At 43.9% G+C, this 22832-nt stretch overlaps 1 protein-coding gene and 1 pseudogene across 2 annotated transcripts; both read right to left on the reverse strand.

Annotated features, from left to right (window-relative positions):
* Window positions 1–5634: 5634 nt before the first annotated feature.
* Window positions 5635–21397, reverse strand: LOC134948663 (uncharacterized). Of its 2 annotated transcripts, none has more exons than XM_063936781.1 (2): window positions 20816–21397; window positions 5635–8383 (listed from the first exon to the last, which is right to left on the reverse strand). In XM_063936781.1, the coding sequence occupies exon 2, from the start codon at window positions 8176–8178 to the stop codon at window positions 6145–6147; it is 2034 nt and encodes a 677-aa protein (XP_063792851.1). In that variant the 5' UTR covers window positions 8179–8383; window positions 20816–21397; the 3' UTR covers window positions 5635–6144. The 2 variants fall into 2 exon arrangements, with proteins under 2 accessions (XP_063792851.1, XP_063792850.1); XM_063936780.1 differs by lacking the exon at window positions 20816–21397 and adding an exon at window positions 15392–15580.
* On the reverse strand, window positions 16019–20905 carry LOC134948007 (anoctamin-5-like; annotated as a pseudogene).
* Window positions 21398–22832: the final 1435 nt, after the last annotated feature.

Below are 22832 nucleotides of genomic sequence, written 5' to 3' on the forward strand. Positions count from 1 at the left end.
GAACTACATGCGTCATTATGTGTATAAGGACATTAATAATGTGTAACATATATGTAAGGGGCACTGTGTGTGTCATTATGTGTAGAAGGGAGCTAATAATGTGCGGCATATGTGATAGCCGGGCAGCGGCAGATCCGTCAGTCATATTAAAAAGCATTGCACACCAGGCCGTCTCATCACATAAGAAAGCAGTTTATTCACAGTTCAGACAGGGTTATCACGACAGTAACATTTAACTCCTTGTTCTCCTCTCCAGCGCAATATTCATATGGGTTACATCAAGTTACATCTCCTTTCATTTGCTTCACGGGCAATAACAGCATTTACAGTGATATGGCAGCATTACAGTATAGTACATACCAGCGCAGTCTCTGGGAATCAGTAGTGCGGCTTCCGCAAACTGAGATTCATTTCAGTGTGTTCTCCCCCATTCGCTAGGGGCTCTATCTAAACGGGATCTCATGTTCACGTTACTGGGGGCCTTCCGCCAAACGTGGTTCCTACCACTCCCCAGCTCGTCTTATCCCGCAGACTCACACCTCCCGTCCTGCTTCTTGGGTACCCCTGAAGGTCCTTCGTTCCTGGTTCCTTCCACTGTACTCTGCATACTGTGGCTCTCACACTGCACTCTCCATCTCTCGCTGAAGCCCAGATCCTTAAAGTTATCGTTTAGGGCTGTTGTTTCCCCCCATAACCCACAGGTTTGTTTTTTACTTTGGTTTTGTTTCTCCTCCACCCCCAGCAGAGGGCAGCGCACAGCTCCTGTAAATATCCACATTCTGTTTCGGAGGGAGGCAGAAGTAATGTTATATGTATTATTATATATATTATTTTTTTTCTTTTATGCTGTTGCATGATAAGTATACAGAGACTGATTGTGTAATGTATATAGAGGAGAAATGACATGCCAGATCCAGAATCTGTGCAAGTGACATACCATGGGAGCAGTGTCTCACAACAGGTCAAATAAATGTTTTAAGCAGTTCTGTGCAGTCCTGCCTGGCTTCAGGAAGAAAACGGTTCATCTGTGGCGATACATGTGACCTGTGCGCTCTGCAACCAAACATTTTCCTACCTCTGCCTTAGACAGAAGTGGGTCAAAATGAGGACCTCTGGGTGAGAAGTTGTTTCACTCTCTGGTCCCAGTGACGGAGCTGGGACAGTGGATTTCTACCATCAGGTTAGTCTGTGGATAGTGATGTCACACGCTTACATTGTCTCACCAGCTTGATCAGGAAAACATGATGGTTTGTTCATTGCACACAGCCCATTAGGGACATGTATTGCTTCTCCAGCAGGTCTTATTACCTGGCCGGCTCACTGCACCCTACTCCATCAGCCAGCTTTCCCTGGCAGGGATTTAATTATGGTTTTGCCAAATATGGGTTTGTTTTATATGCTGCTGCCTTATTCATTGCGTTAGGGCAGTGTCCTCAAGGTGTGGCACAGTTTGGACTTCCGCAACTAACAGCAGCGACAGTGGTTTGGGGATAGGAGCCCTGGAGTGACTTGGCATTGGGCCGCGCAAATGATGCCATTGCTGGTGTTTAAACACAACAGCAAATCACACATGTAGCCCAGAATTTAACTGGCCCCTCCCCCCTAAGACTTTCCAAGGAATCGATCCCTGCCTTACATGCCTAAATGACCAGGTCACCCAGTCCTGGATCCGCTACCTCATTCTCTAGCTAGAAGTTTATGCAGTTTACAACTTTCCTCATACAAGGGTATTTTGTCCTTTGACCAGGCAGCCTTATGGGAACCTTAAAGTGTTTCCAGACCAGGGCCTCCTTTTATGTAAGATCATTTGACTTCACACATTTGTGAAAAATGTGGAGAAAATAGGCTGAGAATGGCGCAACTATTTAGCAGCTGTTAAGGAGTGTGTGAAGCGCCTATATGGACAAGCAAATAAATTAACGGAAGAACGGCGCTTGGGGTTTCTGGATAGAAATATATATATCTATATATAAAATAAATCCATATATTGCCGGCACTCACTTGTAAGTCAGCATGCCCTGGTGCAGCAAAATCCAATTCGTAATTCCATGTAAGAAATGGCACTCAGAGTCGGCATTAGTAAACAAGCAAACAAATCTGTATTGAAGTTGAGTACTTTCGGGGACAGCACCCCGTCCTCAGAACTATACAGCAGATAAGACAGATAATGAAATAACAAACTTACCCGCAATTTAAACCCCCTATCACCAATCACCTCCAATACAGTCTCCCGCGGTCAAGCCGGCATCCACAGCTGTGCACTGACGAGCGTGACGTACACCCGGCGGAAGTAGTCACGTCGCCATGGTAACCACCTGCCTGCGCTCCAACAAGAGCGGAAGCCTGCGTTCCAAGACGCGTCACACTACCCAGGGCTGTCACTGCATGGCCGGTCACGTGACTGTGATACTGAGCCGATCGCAGGGGATCCGAACACAGGGCTGGGACCTGCACCCAAATCCATGTGTACAATATAGACCACAGTGCACATTAATATACATAAAAAAGTCCATACACAAAAATACAAAAAAGTGCAAAAAGGTACATTAAAAAACATATGTTAAAAAACATATATGTTCAGGGGTAAAAGACCAGTGGCTGCTTTTAGGCGTGGGAGTAACCTTAAAGATCTGTTGGTACATACCGATATTACAGGTCGTAATATCCCACAGACCCCGTATGTATATAGGAAACCCTTTGGATGTTATTCATGTCACGACTGTACTACTTGTCGTTTTATGATTCAATGTACTAAATTTAAACATCCACATGTCGACAAAACGTATTATATGAGATTTGTCCTAACCTGCAATATGTCCTTTGTGGTATACGTGGTGGTCTGTCCGTGTGGGTTATTCTACGTGGGGCAGACCACACGTAAATTCAAGGAACGTATGAACGCACATAGGTCAGCGATACGTTTATCATTAGCGGGTAAAGATATCAACCAACCTGTTCCCCGTCATTTTAAGCTGCTTAATCATAAATTAGAGGACATCAGATATTTTTTGATCGATCATGTCCCAGAATCACCTCGGGGGGGGGGGTGATAGAGCTAAGGTTCTTTTATTTAAAGAATCTCGATGGATAGTGAGGCTTGGTACCATTAAGCCAGGCGGTCTCAATGACAAGATAAATTGGAACAGTTTAAACTAGTCCTGTCTGGGTTCCTGCCTCTTATTGTACGATTGGCCCCCTTATATATTGGTGATTTCCTGTTTATGAGCATTATGGATATAATGGTTTATTGGTTGTTTGTGTTATCCTATGGTGGGTGTATAGATCACCCTCTCTTTTTGCTCTATAGTGGATATGTACTTTTTAGTCTTATCCTGTCTCCTTCTGTGCACTTGTTCTCTCTGTATATCGAGGGAGCATACTGCTCGGTTTGAGATAGTCTCCACAACATTGTTGCTAGTATATATGTTTTTTAACATATGTTTTTTAATGTACCTTTTTGCACTTTTTTGTATTTTTGTGTATGGACTTTTTTATGTATATTAATGTGCACTGTGGTCTATATTGTACACATGGATTTGGGTGCAGGTCCCAGCCCTGTGTTCGGATCCCCTGCGATCGGCTCAGTATCACAGTCACGTGACCGGCCATGCAGTGACAGCCCTGGGTAGTGTGACGCGTCTTGGAACGCAGGCTTCCGCTCTTGTTGGAGCGCAGGCAGGTGGTTACCATGGCGACGTGACTACTTCCGCCGGGTGTACGTCACGCTCGTCAGTGCACAGCTGTGGACGCCGGCTTGACCGCGGGAGACTGTATTGGAGGTGATTGGTGATAGGGGGTTTAAATTGCGGGTAAGTTTGTTATTTCATTATCTGTCTTATCTGCTGTATAGTTCTGAGGACGGGGTGCTGTCCCCGAAAGTACTCAACTTCAATACAGATTCGTTTGCTTGTTTACTAATGCCGACTCTGAGTGCCATTTCTTACATGGAATTATCTATATATAAAGATAGAGAGAGAGAGAGAGAGAGAGAGAGAGAGAGAGAGAGAGGGAGAGAGACAGACTGCGTTTGGAATATAAACATTTATTAACTCAAAATTGAATAAAAACAATTAAATATCAGTTATTATGATACTATTGGACTATAACAATATGTTCTGATGTTTTTATATATATATACACATATATATATATATATATATATATATATATGCAATTTAAATTCCTCACATCAGTTGGAGGGTAAATAGATCAGTCTCTCTGTGATACAATGCCAATCTGTTTCTACATATATGTATACGAGTATTAAAAATCTCCAACTGAACTACCTTTTCATGGCTTGCTGGGTAATATACTGGAGATTTTTAATACTTGTATACATATGTGTGGAAAACATGACCTGTTGGGGGTAGCTATGTATTGGAGTGGACACCCCCTGTACTAGGCATTGAGGGGCAGGGGTATGCTACACACCCTAAATTGTAACACATATCATGAATAGAGAAACCCTTTATTGCTTCACATGTCTTCAGTTTATTATTATATCCACTTTATAATAAGAATAGCAAGCAACTGTAATTGGGCTGAACATAACATGAGCCAAGTGGTGTAGTATGCTTCGCTGGTGCTTGGGATCCTGACGGCCAGCATACTGGCGTGGGATCCCGGACGCAGGAATGCTGGGAGCGGGGCGAGTGCAAAAGAGCCCCTTGCTGGCATAGTTGTGCGCTATGCATGCCACGCTATTTATTTTCCCTCCAGGGGGGTCGTGGACACCCCAAGAGGGAGAATAGTTGTCGGTATCTTGGTGGTCGGAATTCCGGCACCAGTATGGTGCGCGTCGTGATCCTGACAGCCGGTATATCCAGTGCCACCCGAGCCGGGTGTACAGTGTTGTAATATAAGGAATTGCTGTATAACTTCTGAACCAGAAGGTAGCGCTACTACAACAGATTGTATAGATGCAGGATATTTGTGTCCGTTCTTTCTGTGCGGCACAATTTAAGTAATAGCTGTGTTTATTAATGCCAGCCTGTCTCACTAGGATAGTGTGCCCATCTCTGCAGATAGGACAGAAAGCTATTGTATATTTACATAAATTGGAAAAAAAAGTGTGAAGACTTTTTTTTTTAAAGTATTATTTATTTCAATGTTTTCTGTCTCCATCACATTATGATGATGGTCACCACTATGTAAACATATAAACTGTAGTACACCAAGACTCCGATGACGAAACTGTAGAATATAAGGGAGCGCGCTTTACGGGAGAACTCCTTAGCTTGCAGCACGTCGCCCCTCCTCAGAGCGGTCCGGGTCTGTAGGAGACAGAGGTGCATTTGTGGTTACTCCTAGTGTTCTGCTATCACTGCTGGGGCTTCCGATAAAGCGCATGAATAAATGTAATCTCATCTATTTAATGCACAGTCTACTTCTAAAGACATGCTCATTTCCTTCTGTCTTGTGATCTCTATAAAATGTAATTGTGTAAATTCTCCAATAACCTGCAAATGTCACCTACCACTGATCTAGCTAAGTAGTGTAGATTTTAAATGAAGGTAGTGATAGGGTATGTTAACCTATTCAGGTCTGGTCTATAAACTCTCTGCAGTCATCAGTCAGAATTCTGTTTCCCTTAGCAACCGGTTGGAGATCAGTGAATGAAAAGGTGACACAGGATCATTGTGTAACCTAAGCAGTTCATAGTTGATCTGTCTTAGGGGCCATATAAGGTTTATTTTATAGTAAAAGAACAAAGGATTCATGTGTGCCAATACATTTAGCCAATCAGAATACACCATGTATGTCTTGAAAACTGAAACACATCAATTGTCACACAAGATTATAATTAGCAATTAAAATATATTTATTGCTTTGCGATTATTGGTTTTCCCGGAACATCCTCTCTGGAGGTCAGGACAGGTCAAAATCCTCCTCGATGTTCAGAACTTTTGGCGATATGCTTGACTGGCCTTGGATACATCTGGCGCTATGACATTGAACAATTCATGCTTTGAATATAATTTTGAAAATATCTGTGAAGCTTTTAAGGAAACACGAACCTAATTGTGAGCAAGAGTAAATATCTTAGTTAATACGAAAAAGCTTGAATCAATATATATTTGCTATACTAAGAAAACCCCTACACCATCATTTCCCCTCTTTTTGATTCCACTTTTTCTCCCTATGTTACAGAAGAATCTCTTGGGCATTTCTGATCGCGTCCATTTTGTTCACATGTTTCCGGAATTTACAGGAAAAATAACAATTCCAAGCAACCAGCCCTATTAATATTATGACTATTGCTAGTAGTGGGTGTAGGACAGTTTTCATTAATCCTGTAACCGATGGGGATTTTCCTGTGAATATATCCCACCAGTGATGCTGTAGATTGTTTTTTAGCTGTGTGGCCATGTGTTTTAATTCCCCAGCCTCTACTATTGTTTGCATCTGTGCATGCCTTGTAGAGTAATTAACTTTCCTTAGGTGCTCTTCCAATTTTTCTGTATTGTTGATTATGTTAATGATATCCTGTATGCTTACAGTTATGTTATGGGGGGACAGAGTTAATGGCTTAAAAGCCTGATCTAGGTAGTCAGTTTGGTCCTTATAGAAAACAATGGTCTGATTTTTCCATATTAAATGAGTTACATTGAACAGGCATCCTGAAAAAGGGTTTGGTAGCTGATATAGCTGACTGATCTGTTTGTCATATGTAATCATACAAACTATTTGTGGTGCCACTTCTATGAAGATGTCATCTTTTGGATCATGCAACTCCCAATTACAAACACTGGTAGGGTTCTTAAGCTGACATGATTCTGGTATGTATGTAGTATGAGGACATGCCAGCCCATTATCAGTGCTAGTGCATAGGGATAGGTCATGAGTTTTGTTGTTTGGATCAATATACTGCCCTCTGAACTGAGGTGTCCATAAATCTGAGTTACCTGCTTTTGTGGTGAAGAGTACTGCTAAAATGAAGTATTTACACATGATCTTAGGCTTTGTTATGTTGTAGGTTTCTATTTGGCCCCAACACCACCTGTCTGTGCAATAAACCTCATGTCCATATAGCCTAACCCATAATTCAGATGCTATATTAAACATTTTTCTATAAACCTGTATGTTCCCAGTCATTAACTGGGTCTGGGCTAGATTTTTCTGTTGCTCCTGATACACAGTTCTTATGGAGCACTCTGTCCACTTGAACATACTAGAGATGTTTTTGGTCAGTTTTAACGTGTTCATAAAAGAACTGTTGACCAAGGTTAGAAAAGAATGATCCCAATTGATGACCTTTAAAATCGGATTAAAGACAGTGGGCATCCATTTTGCCTGCATGTGAACCACTCCTTCCATATCACTGCCTGCGTCACTCATTTTGTTAGTCAGTGTTTCTATATCTATAGAATTTAGTGCTCCCATGGTTGTTCCTGCCCCTCCCAACAGGATATCATACCATTCTCTTTTTATCCGGTTACACTTAGGGCCTTTGGGGAATGAAATATTAAATTGATGTAGTATCCTAAATTGCTTTATACCCACTTTCTGACAGGTTGCTGGTATTTTAATCAAAGTTTCATTTCTTATTTCTGGCTTATTCTGCAAAATATAAAATTTTGATCTATGTCCTGTAGCATTACCAGGAAAACTGGATGTGTTAGTACACACAATCACTGTGCTTGAGTAGTCCTGCGCGGACAATTCAGCATTAAAAGGTAGTTCCTTAGAGCCATTTATACATCTCGATATAGCTTGAACTACCCCCTTATTTCTTATTGGGTTAGTGAATGGCTCTTCACAGCATTTCATTTTCATTCTGGTACCACGGGACAGTGTAAATGTGGTGCGGTTACTGGGCAATAGAAAAAGATGTATTTCTGCACCAATTCTTTTTTTATACATTTTTCCCTCATTTATAATAATCTTAAGAGCTTTACATGCTCTCCACCTCTTTACAGCTTTTTCTGACATGTTTTTTGGTGTCTTGTAGTTGAGAACTCCACCTTTTTTATAAAAGTAAAAACAGACAGAGGGTTGTACAGTTAGATTATAGTAATTCCACCGCTGGTCATCAAAGTTCCAGCAGCAGGAATCTGGTTCTCCCTTATTGACAGTTCCATCATTATGGCACTCCCTTTCAGTAAACCAGTCCCCTGGACTTATAGCACAAACCATGGGGATTACCCCTAACAACAACCAAAGGATAAGCGACTTCATTCTTCTGGTTGGAGAGTCACTGTCAGCTTCTTCGAGTGCGAGGCGTGTATCCAAATGTCACGACCTTTCACCTTGATCAAAGTAGGCGTGGTTAGCAGCACTTGATATGGACCATCATATCTTGGTTCAAAGGTCTTTCTCACATGTCTCTTTAAATAGACCCAATCTCCTGGATGTAGCTTATGCGTAGCTGATCCCTCTGGGTCTGGAATGGAAGACAACACTTGGCAATGGAGGTTAGTCAACGTTTTACAGACCTCCTGTACATAACCTGTTAAATCACCATGATTATGTTGTAACTGTTGTGGATAATAACAACCTGTTCTTGGAGCTGATCCAAACAATATCTCATATGGAGTCAGCTTACTAGGTCTCATAGGTGTGGTCCTAATATTGAACAAGACTATAGGTAGGCATTCTGGCCAAGTTCTTTTGGTTTCTGTCATCATTTTCTGTAGTTTTAGTTTAAGGTCAAAGTTCAAACGTTCCACCCTCCCACTCGCCTGGGGGCGGTAAGGCACGTGGAAGGCCTGCTGTATCCCCAAATCTTTCATTATGTGCTGCATGACTTCTCCCGTGAAATGTGTACCTCTATCTGATTCTATAACCTCAGGTACCCCAAATCTACATACTACTTCAGCTATCAGTTTCTTTGCAGTGGTTTTTGCTGTGGCTTTGCTCACTGGCCAGGCTTCGGCCCAGCGACTAAACATGTCCGTTGCTACTAGTACATATTCATATGGACTGCTTCGTGGCCAGTGTATATAGTCAATTTGTAGTCTTTCAAATGGGTAAGAGGCTTTGGGTATAGTTCCTAGAGGTGTCTTCCAGGAGCCATGGCTTCCTTTGAATGATGTACTTGTCCATGAGCTACTTGTAACATAGGTGGAAATAGAGCTGCTGGTAGACAGTACTTTAATTCTCTTGACTTCCAAAGTCCATGTTCATCTTCTTCTGCCCCCAATCATCTCCATTTCTCCTTTTCTCCTTGTGATGTTTGTTGTTGAATTTTGATCAACTCCTCTCACTGGGCATTTGCTTCACATATTGAGCTACTAAGACTTGCTCAAGTTCTTTTGATTGTAAGGCAATTCTCTTGGCTTCTGCATCTGCAAATGCATTTCCTTTAGCTTCCATGGTTCGGCTCTTAGTATGTGCTTGTACCTTGATTATGCCAATCCTTTTAGGTAGTTCCAATGCTCTGAAGAGTTCCATAATCAAACTGGCATGTTTGATAGGTTTTCCATTTGCACCTTTGAAGTCCCTACTTTTCCAAATAACAGCGTAATCCTGGGACTAGATGTTAGCTGTCATGTTTTCAGCATGTATGCAGGCTCTGGTCATTGCTATGAGTTCTGCTTCTTGTGCTGTCATTCTTGGTAGCAATGGTCCAGAGTCTATGACTTAAGTTTCAGTTGTTACTGCATATCCTGTCCTTGGGGATCCATTATCATAATATCTTGATCCATCGACGAACAGGTTCATGTCTGGATTGTCCAGTGGTGTATCTTGGACATTAGGAAGAGGTAAAGTCTCTAATTCCATGAGGGCTAGGCAATCACTTCATATTTGGTAAGTCTGGCTGCAGAAAGATGCTTGCTTTTTTCTTGACTTAGTATTTCTGTTACAGCGTGCGGTACTTGTATACACAGTGGATGATCAAACACAATGATGTCTGTCACCTTTTCCTTCATTATTGCTGCTGCTGCCACTGCTCGGACACAGGATGGTGCTCCTCTGATAATCGGATCCAGCTGGGCTGAATAGTATGCCACTGGTCTTTGTTTTGGTCCGTATTTCTGGGTGAGCACCCCTAAAGAATGCCCTCTGTTTTCATGGCAGAATAGGTTAAAAGGCTTTTTGTAATCAGGCAATCCCAATGCTGGGGCTGTTATTATGGCTTGCTTTAGTTTTTTTTAGTTTTTTTTACTGCTTCTTCAATGGTGTCCCTGTTATCTGCTGACGCCTCCTTTTTTGTTAATTCATATAGAGGTTGCATCAGTAATGAAGCTGAGGGTATCCATTCTCTGCAATAACCAATAAGGCTCAGAAAAGCTCTGATTTAATTTAATGTTCTTGGGGTTTTTGCTTGAGTTATTGCTTTTGTTCTTTCATCAGTAAGATGCCTTGTTCCTTGAGATATGCAGTGTCCTAAGAAGACAACTTTTTTCTGTACTAGCTGAAGCTTGTCTTTTGACACTCTGCAATCTTCTTCTGCCAAAAAGATGAGCAGTGATGCTGTTGTCCTTTTTTTTTTACTTCTCTTCTGTCTGTGCAGCAATAAGCAGATCATCGACATATTGAACTAACTGGATGTCTGTAAAGTGCGGTCTCCATTTCTGCAGGATTAATGCCATTGCCTCTGAGAAATCTGATGGACTGGTTGCTCCCCCTTGGGGTAATCGTGTCCAACAATATTGTTTACCTTCGTGAGTGAATGTTAGAAACTCCTGGCTTTCCCATTCATCAGTAGATAATCTGTTTTTCCCTCCTTTTGAATCTTGAGATTCAACACCTTTATTGATTAATGTTGGAAAAGGGTTGCTGCGTTGAGGGTAATACATCTTCTGATGGTTACTTGTTGCACTTTGGCAGTGCTACTTCATACATGGTTAGCCTTGCCACTGACAGGTGTTTGGTTCTTGCTTGTTGAAGCTTATATGTACCTGCATGTGGACCCTGGATGATAAGTTCATGATTCAGCACTATGCCTGTGCTCTTGTCCTCTTCTAGGACTTCTGATTCATCACTGTCTCTGTGCTCTTATACTCTTCTAGGACTGTTGCTGCTATTACTGCTCTGATGCCGGTAGGTGCTCTTTGATTACCGCTGTCAAGTTTGCTTAAGTTGTAGGCCACTGGTCTTCACCTCAGTCCATGATTTTGCATAAGGACTTCTATGTATGGCCTCCTTCTTTAATAGTCAGGTAGTTCTAGGGCTTGAGATGAGGCAACTGCTGTTTCCAATTGTTCAATAGCTGAATTCATCTGTTGCTGTATGTAGGATGCGGACCCTCCTCCCTTTCAGTGTTGTCATACAATGCTTGCATGTAGACTGGTGCTAGAGGTATCCGTGTTCTGTAGTGTCCTACTAGGCCCAGGAATGATCATCTGACTTGCTTGACACTAGTTGGCATCTTAGCTTGCAGTCTGAATCTTTTCCTTCTCACTTTTGTTAGATGTCGGGTACCTTGGGTGTCCTAGGAAGATTAACTCTTGCTTGACTAGCTGCAATTTCTCCTTCTGAGGCTCTGCAGTCTTGTTCTTCCAGAAACTTCACTAAGGACACTGCCCCTTCTTGGTACTTCTTTTAGTGGTGGTGGCAATCAACAGTTCATTCACATCCTGTATTTAGCTGTGTGTTTTGTGGATAAATCACTTGGTGATATAGCCCCTCCACAAAGCTATCCTGGTCCAGTAGTATTGCTTCCTTTCTTCTACAACTGGTACTGCGGGAATGAGCCAATACTGAACTTCTGTTTTAACTTGCTTCTAAATGGCTTTTAGTTCTTTCCTTTGATAAGTTGCTGGAAAGTTAAACTTCTGCTGGTGTGTACTGTATTCTCCTTGGATAAGCTTTAGTACATTGTGCTTCAGCAAAGTCACTGGACATGTACTCCGAGGTCAAGAACTGGGCTGGTATTGGTGACTGCATTTCTCTCATCTCCTGTCCCTTTAAGAATTTCTGATATCACCAGTTCTTGTGGTATCTCCCTCTGCTGTCTTCTGCGTGTGCCGGCTCCAGCATTCAGTAGGCACAAACGTATTTATCCAGTGGGCAAGGTGACTGTAATCATACCTTCTGCTGTTTCCTCTGGAGACATTATGTTCACTGGGGAGTACCCGAAGAAGCCCGTACCTCATATTGGCAGAAGAAGCATCATTCATTTGTCTTCTGGAACTTTTTCTGTCTTGTATCTTATTATTTGCTTTAAACTCCGGAGCTTCTGTTGCTTTAAATCATGGCATTATCTCTGTAATCTTGCCAGGTAGTACTGACCACTTGTCAGATGTCTTTCTTTGTCCTTCTTAAAGCAGACTTCCTTTAGTCTCCAAACTTTCATGCAACCTTCATATTGTTTCTCAACTTTTCTTTTTCCAAGTCCACCCAGGCTGGTGTTTAACATAATGATGTTTATGCTGGGAGTTGTTGTTCCTCTTTGTCTTACTTTTCCTGTGAGAGATAGTCTTGTATAGCAGCTTGTATTTCAGGTTACATCTTTGCTTTCTTGCAGGGGTAGGGCTTAACCTCCCAATCCAGTCGTTGCAATGGCTTGATCTGTAAGTAAACGTAGAGGAATCTGGTTGTGCATAAAAACAGCTCTTGAAACCCTTGGGTCTCCTGTGGGTAAAGTCACTTTTATCGAACTGCCAGTGGTGACTGAGTACACTGTTGCCGACACAGGAGTTGCACACCTTCATATTCTATCATCTTGTGTGTCGTATAGTGACTTTATCATAGTAAGTTCTGATGGACTCAGTCTTTTCCTGTTTCAAATCTGGGGCTGCTGGTGCCCTGAGTGTCTGTGCATGACACCATCTCTTAAGTCTTGTCATGTACATCTTTCCACTTTCAAACGTTGTTCTATTTTTCTCTGTCGGAACGTCCGTTATGGCTGGGCAATCATCTACTGCATCTTCTTTTAACATGGTGCTTACTGTTTAAGCAGTTGCAGGCCCTAGTATAGCCTCACACAACTAGTGGTAGTCGACCCATGCCGGTGTCCATATGGTTTGAATTCTTTCCATACAGGCATAAAATGCTATTGGGTTTTTTCTAGGATCTGGGGACTCTGCAACTATATTTGCGAGGCCATTGCCATACCATGGTTTGTGGTGTTGGCTCTGTACGATGTATGGTTCGTTCGTCCTGGCTGCATTATCTGGGTTGCGTATTCTCTGTACTTGTGCTGGATACAGAGAAATAGGCAATGATGACCGTCTTTCAGTATTTCTAGTCGCATAGATATCTTGGCATGGTGGTTCATGGTGTGAAATCCAGTTTCCACAATTTGGGCAATGTTCATATCCTTCTGGAACGCAAAACTGACATACCGGACACAATCTTTCTGGAAAATATGTCAGTTTATTCTGTACATTATGCACCTGGGCATAAAAAGCTGTAGAGGCTGTGTCTTGACCCCTTGCTTCTCCTCTTCACCTGATTTGCACCCTTTCGCCTATAGTTCCTGATTGTGGACAATTGTTTACTGGACTCATAGCTTGATTCCAGGTGTCCACCACTCGTTTAAACATGAGGGGAACTTTAGCTGCCCAGTTTCTTTGGTTGGACTTGTTGGGGTTTCTTGTGATAAAGTATCAGGACACTGGGGCATACTCTGTACACATAGCTCAGGTAAATCATTCGGATTTTCAACCACAGATCCTTCTAAGATAGGGCTGATTATTCGTCACTCTTTTCCTGGCTCATCTTTTTTTCAATTTTACTGTTAGTGAGCTTGCAGATGATTTCATTCTGTTCATACTATGGGTACCTTGGTGTGCATGCATGTCTGGGTATAGGGGTGGGGTATAGTGTGCAGGTGCTGTTGCTGCAATTACAGGCAGTGAGTTTAACGCTGGTTGTGGTGCTATTGAGTACTCTGGTACAATGGGGAAATCATTTTCCTCATCTCTTCTTCTATTCTCTGCTCCTAATTCTTTTGCTACAGTGATCCAGATGGATGCTTGATCTCTACTATTATGCTTAATTATCCAATTCTTGTTACAGGAGGCACATTTTTCCCATTTCTCTAAGTCTAGTGTCCCTTCTGACGGAAAACCTGCTCTTTTGAAAATTTTACTTATACCTTTCAGAGATTTCCTGTTACTAACAATATCCACGGGTTTGTCGGGCCCTGACATCTTTACAGACCGCGCTCCCATGCCTGGGTGAACGTGCGCGGAACCCCTCCTGATGTGGTATTTTAGTAACTCCTTATGAGGGACTTAAAATCTCCTTTTAAAGCTTTTCTTACCCTCCCTGTTACTAACAATATCCACGGGTTTGAACCCATCCTGATGTGGTATTTTAGTAACTCCTTATGAGGGACTTAAAATCTCCTTTTAAAGCTTTTCTTACCCTCCCTGTTACTAACAATATCCACGGGTTTGAACCCATCCTGATGTGGTATTTTAGTAACTCCTTATGAGGGAATTAAAATCTCCTTGTGAGACGCTGACTCTGAAGAATCTCTTCTATCCTTGTACCTAAAAAGCTCCTTAAATCCGTCTGTGGACAAATGACTGGGGTTGTAGTGTTGCCCCTTCCTCCCTGCTTTTGTGGAAAATCTGTTAGTACTGCTCCCCAAGTGAGACCTGCATAATAGATTATTTCTTCTGGATCACTGAGATGCGTCCCTAATATTTATTGTTAAGTCACTCCAAGGGTCTATCCCTCTGCCTATATAGACTCCTGCTTGTACCTTGTGTTCTTGGTAAACTCCCCACTATTCTTGGAATACGTTCACCTTGTGTCTCTTTCAGACAGTAGCTGTTCTTTATTACTGACCCAATCCTACCCCTTTAACTGTCTTGCATAGGGACATACAATATATACAGTACAATGTGTGCAGCAGAATCTAGTTACACTGGTTTCATTATTCAGCAGACAACCCGACTCCCCCCCACCTTTTCAAAAGCATATTGACAGAGTACATATAACAGTGCAAGGATACAAAAACAAGGATGACAAATGCTATATCTGTTATCTGTGTGCACGGCAGCTGTTTGAGGCTGCACGGGCACATGGGTCTTAGACCTGGGATTATGTGGTTCCTAGGCCAATAGGTTATGATGTTAAATCAATCATTCTCAATGTAATGTTCCAACAATTCCCTTTTTAAAATGACAACCTTTTGTACAATAAAATTCATCATAATTTTCCACATAACCAAATGAGACTTCAGTGCTTGTAATTGCCACCAATCTCGGTGCTACAGACCCTTTGTATTTTCTTAACACAACAACACAGGTACAAGATTTGCATACACCTCTTTGGTTATTTATCAATTCAAACTGGTTATCAGCATTAGAACATATCTTGGCCATGCGCCACCTTTATAAAACGGCTCTATTTTCTTAATAAACATGTATTAGTACTTTCACAATTTAAAAGTTTTCTGCATATTTGATTAATTCCCCCTGTGCACTTGTGACAAATTATCTGAAATTATTTACCCACAATTCAACAATATAACATAAATGTATGGTACCTTTAAAGAATTTCTTCTGACTGACACTGGGCTCTTTAAGATATTCTCTGACCTTCCCGACTGGACTTCCCCAGATTTCAAGAAACGCTGAGTTCAAGTGAGCAGGTAGAAATCTACACAATAAATCTCACTTACCGGTTTTTTTTATCAGCGGTTCCTGAAAGATCAGAGGATTTATTGCCAGTGGAGGAGATGCTGGAAGATCTCCGGACGAGGTCCCAAAATGACCATGGCCATATAAGGTTTATTTTATAGTAAAAGAACAAAGGATTCATGTGTGCCAATACATTTAGCCAATCAGAATACACCATGTATGTCTTGAAAACTGAAACACATCAATTGTCACACAAGATTATAATTAGCAATTAGAATATATTTATTGCTATGCGATTATCAGTTTTCCCGGAACATCCTCTCTGGAGGTCAGGACAAGTCAAAATCCTCCTCGATGTTCAGAACTTTTGGTGATATGCTTGACTGGCCTTGGATACATCTGGCGCTATGACATTGAACAATTCATGCTTTGAATATAATGTTGAGCTTATGAAATATCTGTGAAGCTTTTAAGGAAACACGAACCTATATTTGTGAGCAAGAGTAAATATCTTTAGTTAATGCGAAAAAGCTTGAATCAATATATATTTGCTATACTAAGAAAGCCCCTACACCATCACTTCCTTGGGGTGTGAAAAGTGTAGCCAGAGAGAGATGAGAGACTCAGATATACAAGCATGAAGATGGTGTTTTTACCTCCATAATTATTATAAATGCCATTTTTGCAGCCAGTATATGCCAGAACTGCATGGTGTGTAAGTATCTCTTCTCGTGGTCGGGAGGATAACGATAGTCTCTGTACCTGCAAAATGTAACATTCATTATATTCTCCAGCGGCATGCTGATGTTATTGAAATCATTGATGTCAAACACGGACAGACTGCTGCTGATATAACCCGAATCGCCGCTTTCCGAGTAGGCGTAATAGTACACCAGGCGGGGGATCATGTCGGAAGTAAAGGCGACAATAAAAGCATTCGTCACCACGGACAGAATGGCCACTGCGTTCAGGATCTCCTGCCACACCCCGATGCTGTGGGCTTTGGCCGCAAACGGGCACCTGAACTGCGTGGTCAGTTTCCAGGAATCAACGCAGATTTTCAGGATGATGTTGAGCAGAGCGAGAAGCGGTGCCAGTGGGAAAGACGCCACGAACAACATGATGAACCCAAACTGAATTACCATTTCAAGGTATTCATAGAAGAGGCCCAGAGGACCAAACACCTGCAGCTCGTAGTCCTGCTCCCAGCGGCTGCATAAATTCTCTGGGCTGTGAGTGGTTTTCCGTCTCCTCCACCAGTTCATCATCCACGGAACAAGGGCCTCTTGAATATTCCCCCAGATCTGCTTTCCATCCATGACGATAGTGAGCTGAGTGGTGAGTTCTATTAGACAGCCGGCCGAATCGCACTCCTCATTGCGTCAGCGGCTGAACATATAGGTGTATTCTCCGGAGAAACCCACAAACTTGCCCTTGAAGAACGCCACGTAGAAACAAGACGAATAGTAATTGACGAACTGGAAGAGGAACATTTTCATGGTGAGGCGGTTCTCGTACTCCAGGTGCGTCCTCGGGATTTCCATGTCGGTAATCCAGATCGCCACGCGTTCATACAGGAAGTTCAGGATCATGATCATGATAAAGTTCAGACAGGACGCGGTCACTGAGGTGGCCAGCTGCGGGGTCAGCAATCCGCTGATGGGTTCCAGCGTGTCGTTGTTCTCCATGACACTGGCGAACGCAGCATAGACGGCCAGCCGATACACTATAACCGCGATCGTGCTGGCTTTGATCAGGGTGATCCAGAAGAGCACCATGGTTCCAGAGAAGCAGAACCGTGCTACCTTGCTAGTTACGGGCAGGTAAGGCTCCAGCTCCTGAGTGACTGGATTTTTTTTCTTCTGAGTACATTTGGCTTCATATTCCGGTCTTAGCTGAAGTTGTTGCTGTTCTTCTTCAAAATCCACCAAGTCCCATTCGTACTCCAGCCTGGCCTGTCTCCGCTTCCAAAACTCCAGGAACAAAGTTACCCATATTCCCATGTATATTGCAAAGAAAAGCGTTGCCACATTATCAAACAAATGAGAATACTGCGAGGGTTCACAGGTGGAGTTTAGCCTCCAGAACTCACATCTCTGATCGCATAAAGGATACATGATAATCTGACCGCCAATGTCCTTATCACAGATTTCTTTACTACTGTTGCTGTCATCCATGGTTACCAAGCCATAAAGGAAGCATAAAAATCCCACAACCGCAGCATAAAATAACATTTCCGTGTAGAAACCCAACCAGGCAAAATAGATTCTGATCTTCTCTCCGTAATATTTCCTAATGAGGTCCAGAGGCTGCTCTTTGTAAAACTTGCCAAACCTAGCCCAATGACTGTACAGGGTGTAGCGCTCATTGTCGCACTTCTCCTCCGGAGACTTCTTCCAGTACTGACAATCATGGAGTGGAAAGGTGGCGTTGTAAGTCCCGTTGCTCAGTAGCCTCTTCAGTCCAAACTTTCTCTTATCTTCTGATGTTCCGTACGGGCAGCGGGAGAGGATGTAATACACTATCCTGTTCCTGGTGGCCGGGGAGAAGAACGTGTTCTCATCATGGATGAGGAACAGCTCCTGTCGCTGCTTGCTGAATGGGGCGGTGAAATAGTCCGGCTCCGGGTTCATGACTTTGTCCGGCAGTCTGAAGAGCTTCAACACGTAATTCAAAGGGTTGCCAGCTTTGTCGTCCAGGTCATTCTCCTTAATGGGCACCTTAATGTTCAGCACCTCCGCGTAGGTGGAGAGGACCTCCCAGGGTGCGTGGATTTTAACAAAATAGATTTTTCCATTTTCAGATTCCTTCTTGTCTTCAGTCTCTAGCTCCAGCCCTAGGCAATACTAGGCAAATGATGCCCCAAACTCACCCAGTTGCTGCCAGCAGATGTAACTTACCCCCCTCACACACACAGATGCCGTCCCTGTCCCCACTGATCCCTATTACTAACACATAGCACATATATGTCTGACTTTCATCACTGTTAGTTACCTGTGTCTATAGGAACATAAGGGTCTTCTGTCCCCTGGACACCGGCATAGTCAGCGGACCCAGCCTGGAGGGACGACAGCTAGGGGAAAAGAGACATTGTCACCGTGTGCCCACTCCTTCCACGACGGGGAAAGTTGGCACACCGGGGTGGCCGCGACGTTCACCGGTTAGGTGAATGTCATCACTGGCCCGCGGGCCTCAGCCACCCAAATGTCACCTACTCGGCACTTGCGCACCTAGGTGAAAGCGAGCCCGCTAGGCCTAGCCGGGTTTCGCCAACCGACGCTCAATGCGAACCAAGACACACACACACAGAGTATACTCACACTGGAACTCTTGTCAGCTTGCCTGCTGTGAGTCGCTGTTCCTGGAAAGAGAATGACAGCAGCCTCCCTACAAACTAATAAACCGCAAACAACGGAACTGAGCCAATTTACTTTAAATTCTAAACAGTACAACCTGGTTAGCTACTTTATCTAACTCCAGCAAACAGTACAAGCAAATACAGGGTGACAGAATGACAATAGCACGAAATGTGAATTACCTCTCTAGTCCGGTTTGGTGAAGATTCAGCTGCTTCGCGCCTGGAGGATAAGTGCTGGTGCAACCCAATCCCCTATGGGGGGGTGCCGCACACTCTAGAGTCTCGGAAATGACCGTGGGAGGCCGGACAGTCTCTCCACAGTTCCTCCAGACCCCAAAGTGGTGACGATGTGCCAACCCCAGACTAGAGCTCCCTACAGTAGAGATCACAACCCAATCCTATCCTTACCGTGGCCAAATGTCAGTATTACCCCTCGGGCCTAATGCCCGCCTCCCTAGGGCCGCAGGCCTAGCGCCTGCCCTTCAGGTGAGAGGTAGCCTTGGCCTAATGCCAAGGCTACTTGTACCAGTTGTGGCCTCCTTACTCCTAACTGTGCCACAGGCCTAGTGCCTGACTGCAGCCTCAGGCCTAGTGCCTGCCTGTCAAGTGGGGTGTAGACTTGGCCTAATACCAAGTCTACTTATGCTGGTTGTGGACGCCTTCCTCCTAACTGACACAGGCCTAGCACCTGACTGTAGCCTCAGGCCTAGTGCCTGCCTGCCAAATGGAGGTGGGGTGTAGACTTGGCCTAATACCAAGTCTACTTATGCTGGTTGTGGACACCTTCCTCCTAACTGCCACAGGCATAGCACCTGACTGTAGCCTCAGGCCTAGTGCCTGCCTGCCAAATGGAGGTGGGGTGTAGACTTGGCCTAATACCAAGTCTACTTATGATGGTTGTGAACTCCCTCCTTACTGCATCACAGGCCTAGTGCCTGCCTACTGGGGGGAAATTAGTAATCCCGACCTAATGCCAGGATTACTTAATTGTGCGGGGCCCCTCTTTTCCTACCTGCTGCTCGGATCTATTGCCCGTCTGTGGCCACAGGCCTACTGCCTGACACCCTGGTGTTCTACGGGGAGTCCACGCTTGGCACGAGGCTGCTTACCCTGGCCGTAGGGAGAGGCTGCAGTGGGGAGCTTCGTCAGCTCTTTTGCTACCCACACACTGCAGCACTCTCCGCCGGACCTCCGCGCTGGATCCCGGGCTCCACCTCCTCTTCTTTCCGCCGCCGCTTCTTCTCCTTCTCCGGCCACCACTTCCTCTTCTTCCCGCCGCCGCTTTTTCCGTCATTGCCAGGCCTTCTTCCGTCTTCTTCTCTTCTGGAGCTCTTCACCACTCCGTCTCCGGCGCCCAACTGACTGCTCCCGCTCCGCAGCGTCTGTTATATGACACTGGGAGGGGCCGGAGCTATGATGCGACGAGCCCTGGTTGGCTTGTCGCAGCCCGTTCTTATTGGCTGACCGGGCGTGAGCCGCGATTGGCTCACGCCCGGTGCCAAATTCAAATGGCCACGACGCGATTGGAGGGGCTTGAATCCCAGCGGATGCAAGCCCCTCCGTGACGGAAGCGCGCCGCGATGCCACTTCCCGCCGCGTACCGCCGCTGCCTGCCCGGGGAAAACGGAGGTAAGAGACCTCCCTCGTTCCCCCAGCCTGGTGCCCGCTCACACCTACACCTGCTATAGGCACAGGTGAGTAGGCCTGTGTAAGTCACACATGTCACCCCAGTACTATTCTCACACAGTATATTTAGTATAACACTCAGTATGTAACTAGCGCTATATAGGGTGTGATATAGACAGTATAGTTGTATGTATGTCATGCTTGTAGAGGTCTGTATGTTGTGTATTATGTACTGTGCGCCCTTATAAATGCCGAGGTATACTTGGGTCTATGGCTCTATTTGGCCAAATAATATCATTTATTTGTACTTAGTAACAACTCTTACAATAAGGAAGATGGCGCTTACCTTCAGTTGCCACAATAGGTGCTCCCTGACCAGCCGTAATAATGAGAAATATCCACAAAAATGTCTGTAAGCACGAGAACATCTCTGCATGTCTTTCTCTGCCAAAAACTACCTATCAAAATGCTAACACTCTAACAGTCTGTGACATCACCCTGGCCTCAGCTGCATTGTGATGCGGCTGTGATGTCATAATGACAGGAAGGGGCTGGGGCCTTATTAGGCATTTCACAGTGCAGTGTATAGAGGCACATTATATAACACGGTAGCATAATGTATTACAGTACAGCACAGGAACACAGGGCAGCCTATGATATCACAGTATAGCACAGCAATGCAGGACTGGTTGTGTTCTACTTTCCACTATATATCCTGCTAAGTGCAAACAAGAGTTCTGATAAAAGGGACAGGTCTGCAAGTTATTGTCACTCTATTGGCTGTGCTAATATAGCATATTACTGTATATTAGTGTGTCAGTAAAATCATATTCTCATACGCTGACAGCAGAGTGCCTGTATTAACCCTTTCTATTATACTGGTAATAACTAATACTCCTGTTGTCTACTGTAGGTAAATAAACTGTAACATTGAATGTTATTCAGGTTTATTAGCAAACCAAAAAAGCCCACTAATGGGTAAAATCATGTTGCACTGTGGGTAGGGCAGATGTAACATGTCCGGAGAGAGTTAGAATTGGGTGGGTTATATTGTTTCTGTGCAGGGTAAATACTGGCTGCTTTATTTTTACACTGCAATGTAGATTTCCGTTTGAACACACCCCACCCAAATCCAACTCTCTCTGCACATGTTACACCTGCCCCACCTGCAGTGCACATGGTTTTGCCCATTAGTGGGCTTTTTCGGTTTGCTATCAACTTTGAATAGGGCCCTTTATCTGTAAATGATATCACTGAGTTACCAGATGTAAATGCAGAAGGCCAGCATTACCGCCAATGAGAAGAAACAGAAACATGTAGCGGCAATCAGGAATCCTGCAAGAAAGAAACAGGTTCTGTGAATAAGCGTCATGTCATTTACAGCCGTGTTACACGTGGATCAATTCCTTATATGAAACAATTCTGAAAACAGCTTTGTTGTCACTAGTAAGTGCAGAATATGCTGAAGCTCAGCGTATATCATTTCCTAGAAATCCTGCGTTTGCCCCTGATGGTGTGTAACCGTCACATGTATTTTGGGGAGTAACCTGCGCCCTAACCTGGGAATGCCTCACTGAGTACTCTGCACCTGCTGATATATTATATTCTGCAGCACAAAGCTGATTTATGGGCATAAGCGCAATAGAATCAGAATCAGCTTTATTGGCCAGGTGTACTCACGTACACTAGGAATTCTTTGTGGTACAATGCATCGCCAAGCAGCAACATGAAGGGGGAGTACATAGCATAAGAAGGGGGAAGAACATAGCATACATTACACACATCACACGTATGAGTTGATACTGCACATTGCAACTGTACAATAGACTCAACATATTAGACATATTATACATGTAAGACTAAACACAAAGGCTGCTTGGCAGAGCAGCACCGAGGCAGCCATCCGCGGCGCCAACTAGAACTCAAACAATGCACATAATACAGAAGATTTAAGTATTACATCAAAAGATAAACCACACAGACAATAAAGACAGAAAGCATAATGCAGGGTTGGTGTAAGCATTTCTGGTAATAACCTCCAGGGGTTGTGTATTCCACCCTCACAAGGTACCAGGTGCGGCAGCCATCTTAGGCGCACTGCGTAGGATTACCCAGGGTGGAATAGTCCACCCCTAGAAGAGAACACAAAACGGGGAGATTGCAGAGTCCTTAGGTTCAGAGTAGGGTTCCAATAAAACCATCAGGTCCATGTATTTTTCATCCCATCCACAAGTTTACCAGATAAGGCTGCCATGTTGGGCGCACTAGGAAGGTTACACAGTGGGAGATGAGCCATACAAGGGCCAAATGCATTTATGGGAAAACTGACACGTGTGTAGGAGTATGCTATACCCTGCATGGAA

Source organism: Pseudophryne corroboree, chromosome 8 (assembly GCF_028390025.1).
Source record: "Pseudophryne corroboree isolate aPseCor3 chromosome 8, aPseCor3.hap2, whole genome shotgun sequence".
Lineage (NCBI taxonomy): Eukaryota > Metazoa > Chordata > Amphibia > Anura > Myobatrachidae > Pseudophryne > Pseudophryne corroboree.